The sequence below is a fragment of the Caloenas nicobarica genome, chromosome 27 (assembly GCF_036013445.1).
Source record: "Caloenas nicobarica isolate bCalNic1 chromosome 27, bCalNic1.hap1, whole genome shotgun sequence".
Classification (NCBI taxonomy): Eukaryota; Metazoa; Chordata; class Aves; order Columbiformes; family Columbidae; genus Caloenas; species Caloenas nicobarica.
Window position 1 is genome coordinate 2,132,924 of NC_088271.1, and position 7,477 is coordinate 2,140,400.

The window sequence follows — 7,477 nt, forward strand, 5'->3', positions numbered from 1 at the left end:
GACGCTGGTGCCTCTGGCCGGGAGCGGATTTGGCGTGGGGCTCGCGGTGACTGGTGCTGCTCTTTGTCTGACCTTGAGGCTTCCAGGTGCTGTGAAAACACGTTCTGACAAGCTACCAGGGGGCATGTGTAGATATCTCAGGAGAGAACGTCTTGTTTCTCTTTCCCCACTTTTGAAATCCAGAGGTGATTTTCCTGGTGACGTGATCCGCAAGTCCCGTTTCTGTCCTGATGCACAGGACACGTGTTCTCACTGCCTCTGATCCAGTCACTGTCCCCCTTTGAGGTTTTCTCTGTAACTGCTGAGAGCAGCATAAACCGGGTAAAACATGGATTTATGAGCATCTTACTGCGCAGATTGGGACTTTGAGTAGTTCAGGGGGGTTTTTTTTGTGGTTTGTTTGGATTGTGCCAGTTCTGCTCGCTGCGACTCCTCCTGGCCCTGCTCCTGGTGCTCCCCTGCGCCTTTGCGCAGGTGTGACTGGGATGCGGTGCAGCCGCTTGGGCTCCTCGCTGAGCTTTGGTTTGTAATTTATCGCTCTCTGAAATGCACTGTGGAAAGTGCTACAACACAAAACCGCGGAACGGAAAGAGCCTGCGTCATCGCCGCTCTGCTGCCTTTCCAGTTCTGCTTGGATAAAAGGTTTTGGAGACCGACACCTGCGCGGAACCAGCTCGTCCAGCTCAGCGCAGGCCTGACTGAAACCCGCCTCTGCCCAGGACAAACGGACTAGGCCTGTGTTGAGGGATGAGCTGGCGCTTGTCTGCTCCACCTTGGCTGTGTCACCTGGAGAGCCGTGTCCTCGGGACAGAGGAGCCACCTTGTGCAACAGCCGCGTGTCACCACGGGGCAGCCTTGGTGTCCGTCCTCCACTCTGGCCGCATCTGCAACATCTGTCCTCGCTCCATCCTCTGCTCAGGATGGCAGGGAAGATGAAGGTCCATCTCTGGAGGACATGTGGCTGCAGTACCGTGTCACTGCGCCAGGAAGGTGACGTTGAGATCCCTCGTTGCTACTGTCCGGTCCCACCTTGGGGCAGCAGGAAGGAGCAGCTTCACTGTGCTGCCCCCTGGTCCTGGTGCTCTGCCTCGCGTTCTGGGTCCTTCTCCCTCTCTGCTCCTCGCTTTGGGCTGATCGTGCACAGGGAGGATGCTGCGCTCTGCCCTGGAGGAGGAGCACGTTTCGGGGGTGTAAAGTAGCGCTTTCCTGCCCCTTTTAGGTAAGTGAGGGCGGAAGCGCTTGCAGAGGCTGCGGGGGGCGGGGCTTCCCGCCCCTTCCGCCCTCTCGCGACATCCGCCGTTTCCGGCCTAAGCGCGGCCTTTTCCGAGGAGCCCCGGCCAAGATGGTGGGTGCGGGAGGGGGTGGCGGCGACTCAAATCGGGCTCCATCCGCCGCGTGGGGCGGCTGCCCGGGGCCGGGGGTGCAGCTGCCGCGGAGGGCGGCGCCCCCTGTTCCCTGGGGGACGGGGGATCGGCGTCCCCTCGGCTCTGCCGGGGCCGTGGTTGCCACGGCCGGACTAGGCCGCAGCGCGGCGGGAGGCCGGTTCCCCAGGGCTGGGCCTGGCGGCGGGAGGGGGGCGGTCTGCGGCCTCCCCGTGTGCCCGGGGAGTGAGCGCGGGGCCCGACGGCCCTGACACCCCCTCCGTGGTTCCCGGCTGTAGGCGGAGGTGGAGCAGAAGAAGAAACGAACCTTCCGGAAATTCACCTACAGGGGGGTGGACCTGGACCAGCTCCTCGACATGTCCTAGTAAGAGCTGGGGCTGCTCGGGCTGTGGTAAAAAAACTGCGAAAACCCGCGGACTGGGTGGTTCTGCCGTTTCTCATCTGGGCTGTTTGACGTTAAGGAGCTGGGGCACAAGTGTGATGGGAGTGGCTGAGGGAGCTGGGGGGTTCAGCTGGAGAACAGGAGCTGAGGGGAGACCTTCTGATCTCTGAACTGCCTGAAAGGAGCTTGGAGCCAGGGGGGGTCGGGCTCTGCTCCCCAGGAACAAGCGCCAGGACCAGAGGAAACGGCCTCAAGTTGCGCCAGGGGAGGTTGAGGTTGGATCTGGGGAACAATTTCTTCCCCAAAGGGCTATCGGGCATTGGAACAGGCTGCCCAGGGCAGTGCTGGAGTCACCATCCCTGGAGGGGTTGGACAGACGGACGTGAGGTTCTCAGGACATGGGGCAGTGCCAGGGGTGGGGGAACGGTTGGACTCCATGGTCTTAAAGGTCTTTTCCAACCAAAATGATTCTGTGATTTTATGTCACTGGGTTGGTAACACTGGGGGTCCCCGGGGAGCTCCCCACTCTGGGCTCACTATCTCCATCCCTCCCAGCGAGCAGCTGATGCAGCTGTACAGTGCCCGGCAGCGCCGGCGGCTCAACCGCGGGCTGCGCCGCAAGCAGCACTCGCTGCTGAAGCGCCTGCGCAAGGCCAAGAAGGAGGCACCGCCCATGGAGAAGCCGGAGGTGGTGAAGACCCACCTACGTGACATGATCATCCTCCCCGAGATGGTGGGCAGCATGGTCGGCGTCTACAACGGCAAAACCTTCAACCAGGTGGAAATCAAGGTGAGGCGTCACGGCAGCTCCTGAGCTGAGCGTCCTCAACATGTCTGTGTTATTTTTTTAACGTTTGGAGTAACCTGCTCCTGCCCTGTGTGTGCAGGGGAGGTCGAGGCTCCTGCTTGGAGCAGACCTGGCCCCGAGGGACACTCCAAGGTGTCCGTCCTGGGCATGGGCTGCTCATGGGGGGATCTCGAGGCTTCAGTGCAGCTCTGAAGTGATGAATTTACGCGGCAGTTGTGAGCAGGTGCATGTTGCTGCGTGCGGCCCTGGCACCCTGCCCGCCCTTTTCCCATGAAATGGATCCGTGAGGTTTCCTGGGAGTGGAATAACCTGCGGGGTGGTGCCACCCGACACTCTGGTGGGATTAAATGGCATTTTCTGCTTGTACCTGGTGTTAAATCCCGCCTGAAAGTGCATCAAAGAGCCCCCAAGGCTTGTGTGTCCTCTCTGGGGGTTGCTCCATGTGCGGCGTTGCCAGGAAAACCAGCAGCGCCAGGGCCCCTGCCAGCGCAGGGTGAGGGTTGTGACAGGCCCACGGCGGGGGCTGGGCGTCTGTGCCCCCTGCTTGCTCCAGCGCGGGTCTCTCTGTTCTCTTCCAGCCCGAGATGATCGGTCACTACCTGGGGGAATTCTCCATCACCTACAAGCCGGTGAAGCACGGCCGACCTGGCATCGGCGCCACCCACTCCTCCCGCTTCATCCCGCTCAAGTGAGGCACCCGGGGAGCGTTTTCCCTGTAAATAAAGAAATTTCTCCCAACTGTCTCTATCCTGGGGCTGGGGGCTCACTTGGGGGAGGGGCTGCACACACGAGCAAAACTCTTCAGTCTTAATTATGATTTGATGTTTTTCTGAAGGTTTCCCTTTTTTTTTTTTTCCCCACTCTTTGGTAAAACACCCAGCAAATGCTTCACATTCCTGGTGCTTTACTGGGAAGGGCTGACCGGTGCTTTCCTCTGCCTGACTTTATTTGTGGCGCTTCGGGCACTGCCAGGGACGCGGAGGTGACACCAATCGATGGTGGGGAGTTCCCACTGCTGCGGAACCAGCCCCTCTCCTGGGGGCAGTTGCCAGGGACAGTGAGATCCCAAACCAGGATTTTCTCGTCTCGAATTTGGGGTTCCAAAGGGGGTTTGCTGGCTGTTGGCTCTGCAGGGGGGTGGAGCTGGTGGGTCGCAGCCGTTTCCCTGCGCAGCTCCAGGGGAGAAGCTGCTGGTCAGGATGAGGTGGGTGATCCCAGGTGGGTGATCTGGCTGAGCGATCCCGCTGGATGATCCAGTCTGGGCCGGGATCTGCCCCAGCACCCGGCTCTGAGCTGAGAGCAGCTGTGGGTGCTGGGGGGTGACAGGGACAGTCAGCCCTGAGGAGCCTTTTCACGCCCTGTCTTCTGCAAAAGCCACCGTGCCGTGTCCCCAGGACCCCAGGCAGAGGGGCTGGTTGTCCCCTCACACTTGTCCTCTGGTTTTCCTCCCCACCGTCACCGCAGCTGCCATGTCGACACCGACACCACAGCCCTGCCCTGGCATGTTCCACAGCGTTGCGGTGATGGGTGTTGGCAGGAGCTGTGCTGGGAAAACCTCGTGACCTTCGGATGGGTGGTGACACAGGGATGCGGCCATGGTCTCATCCCAGTTCTACTGGGACCAAACGGCCTCAGTGCTGGGGAGCTGCTGGGCTTGCACTGGTCCCCGGGCTTTGGTCGAATGGGCTATGGCTGCTCACGGAGGGGAGGAGACAGTGGAGACCGTGTCTGGGGCTTTGGGATGTGCCAGGGTTACTGGACGGTTGCGGCTTGTCCCTGCTGCTGGCACAGAGACTGTCACGCGGTCCCTGAGGTCCTGTCCCCAGCCCTGTCCTCCCTGGTGATGCTGTGGCACGGCCAGGCCTGTTGTCCTTTAGTCAAGGTCTCCTGTCACCGGGCGCTGGGGCTCTTTTGTTTAAGCAACATGACCTTGATGGTCCTTGCACAGCTCCTGCTGCCGGGGCTTGGGGGGACAGGGCCGGGGTCGCTGCCTGCCCGCGGCCCTGTGTGCACCCCAACCCTGCCCCGTGCCCCCCGGGGACCCCCCAGGAGGGTGACGCTCCAGCCAGGAGGTGGGTGCTGGTGGCCTCGGTGTGTGTGGTGCAGGTCAGAGGTCACGGCCAGGGGCAGAACTCGGGTCCAGACCCGGTCTTGTCCACCGGACGCTCCTCCATATCCCCAGGAGCTGTTTGGGGGGGGACTGGCCACCGGGGGTTGATCATTTGAGGGTCCCGCTCACCCTGGGCTCCCCCTGCACTGGGCAGAGTGTGGCCACCCTGGGACCGACCCCCCAGGACTGATCCCAGGGCACGGCAACAGCCCCAGGAGCTCGAAGGGGGGCAGGTTTGGCCCCAGGACAGGGGGAAGGGGCAGATCCTGCAACCCCAACGGTCTGGGGAGGGGGGGGCCTTTCTCCCCCTACCCTCGCACAGGAGCCCCCCAGGATCACCCCCCCGCCGCCTCTCCCGGCCGCGGCGCCGCTGGAAAATCCCAGCCGGGGGGGGCGGGGGCGGGATGCGGCTGCTCGGGGCCGCGCCGGCTCCGCGCTCCGCTCCGCGCCGGCTCCGCGCTCCGCTCCGCGCCGCCGGGGATGAGGTACGGCCGCACCTGCCCCCCTGCACCCCCGGGCACCCCCCGGGCACCCCCCGGGGCTCCCGGCGGCTCCGGCCGCGAGTGGAGGGGAGCGGGGGGGCTGCGCGGCAGGGGTGGGGGGACCCCACGGGCCGGGGGGGGGGTCGGGGTGCGGTGCCGGGGTGCGGGAGAGGGTGGATGCGACCGGGGGACCCCGGGCTGAGCCCCCCCGCCCCGCGGCGGACGGTGCCCGGCCCTGGCTGCGCTGGATCCGCCGTCATGCGGCGGGCGCGGCTCCATCCCGGGGATCGGGGGGGAACCGGGGGGTGTGGGGGGGAACCGGGGGGTGTGGGGCGGTCGGGAGGGTCTGGCAGAATTTAGCCCCCACGTCCCCTACCCCCGGCCGCGGGGACAAAGGCCGGACGATGCGGGGGCTCCGCCGGGCGCCCCCAGCCGGGGCGGGGAAAAGCGACCGTCCTCATCCGCATCCCCATCGCATCCCATCCTGCGGGCAGGGGGCGGGGGGGTCCCCGCTGGGGTGGCAGCATCTCCCCCCGCCCCGCTGCGGGCTGGACCCCCCGGTGCCCTCGGCCCCACCGCTCCCTGGCCCGGGGGCTGCGCGGGGGTCGGGCTGGAGCTCCCTGGGGTGGGTTTGCTGTGGTTGGGGGTCCCCGGGGCCACCGGGTCGATCGGCGGGAGCTGGTGACAACAACACGCTGTTTGTTTAACGTCCCCGGGGGCTCCGGGAGGCGCAGCCGGTCGGGGGCTCAGATGTGGCTTCTGTTGGAGGCGGCTGCGCCGGGTTGATACTGCAGTGCTGGGGCCGACCTGTCCCCGTCCCTGTCCCCGTCCCCAGCGCCGCCACCAGGCTGCAGGGAGCCGAGGGGTGCGGGGGGTGCACGGCTGCTCCCCCAGCCCTGCCCTGCTCTGCACAGGCCGAGGTGGCCCCAGACAAGGTGGCACGATGTGGTGGGCAGTGCAGTGCGGTGAGCAGTGCGGTGCAGTGAGCAGTGCGGTGCTGTGGGCAGCACAATGCAGTGAGCAGTGCGGTGCAGTGGGCAGCATGATGCAGTGAGCAGTGCGGTGCAGTGAGCAGTGCGGTGCAGTGGGCAGCACGATGCAGCACAGCGGGGTGCGGTGGGCCGCGCAGATGCTGCTCCTCCACCCACGGATCTGCTGCAGCACCTGCCCTGGCAGGACCCACCAGCGGCCTCGGCCAGTCTGGAGTGCCCTGAGCAGAGCGGGGGCAGCTGTTGGGTGTCACAGGAGTCGGTCCCCTGGACCCCGAGCCACCACATCTCCCCCGGCTGTCCCCACGGCCCTGCCAGGGACCCAGCCCTGCAGCCCCGGCAGCCCTGAGGGGACACTGGGTCCCGTGGGACAGTGACCCCCACAGTGCCAGAGTGCGGGCTGTGGGAGCGGAGCTGCAGCCCTGGTCCCCCCCTTCCCGCAGCCCCGGCCCCCCCTTTCCCCGCCATGTCTAGACGCTTTGCAAATGCAGGTGTGGCCGTGCCAGCCCCTCCCCGCAGGCTGCGGATCCCAGCGCTGCTGCGGCCGCTGCGCTCGGTGTCCCTGCCCAGGGACCTGGGGGGACAGAGCTCAGACCCCTCCACATCAACCCTCAGCCCCCCCTCTCCGAGCAGCTCAGTCAGCGCTGAGAGGTTTGGGGTGCTGGGGGGTGGGGGACGTGCTGCCCTGCAGATGTGGGATCCCCCCCGGCTTTTATCCTCACCCGGCTGTGCTGAACCCCCCGTGTCTGGTGGGTGCTGGGGAAGGGCTGTGGACCTGCCTGCGCTGCCCCATCCACAGTCACCGTAGCAACGGGAGGCCCTGCTGAGCATCCTGCATCCCTCATCCTGGATCCTTCATCCCGCATCCCTCACCCACCCTCCCGCATCCCTCATTGTCCATCCTGCAGCCCGTGTCCTGCTCCTGCATCCCTCATCCCCCATCCCACCCCCATCCTTCTGCCACCTCCCACCCCTTACTCCCCCCGCCACATCCCCATCCCCAGCCCTCCTCGGGGTTATTTTCCTCCTGGGGGGTTATTTGCCATCCGGGCAGTGCAAGGGGGGGATTTGCACCATGGGGTCTTTGTCTCCCTCCAGAAGCGCAGCGTGGGCAGAGTGGGGTGGTGGGGAGGGGGGATACACCCCTGGGGACAGGATGGGGGGGCCCTGGTTGATGCGGGGGGTACAGGGATGAGGGAGCAGATTTTGGGGGGTCATGGTGGCTTCTGGGGTGAGAAGGACATTGGGGGGGCCTGGGGAGGGTCTGGGGTCCCACCACTGCCTGGTGGGGTCTCTGTGCTGGCTGCGGGGGTGCTGGGCCCCC

At 65.4% G+C, this 7,477-nt stretch overlaps 1 protein-coding gene across 1 annotated transcript; it reads left to right on the forward strand.

Annotated features, from left to right (window-relative positions):
- The first annotated feature begins 1,296 nt into the window (after nt 1-1,296).
- RPS15 (ribosomal protein S15) lies at nt 1,297-3,310 on the forward strand. Its single transcript, XM_065652610.1, has 4 exons — nt 1,297-1,345; nt 1,661-1,746; nt 2,320-2,554; nt 3,151-3,310. Exons 1-4 carry the CDS (start codon nt 1,343-1,345, stop codon nt 3,262-3,264), a joined length of 438 nt encoding a protein of 145 aa, XP_065508682.1. The 5' UTR covers nt 1,297-1,342; the 3' UTR covers nt 3,265-3,310.
- Nucleotides 3,311-7,477: the final 4,167 nt, after the last annotated feature.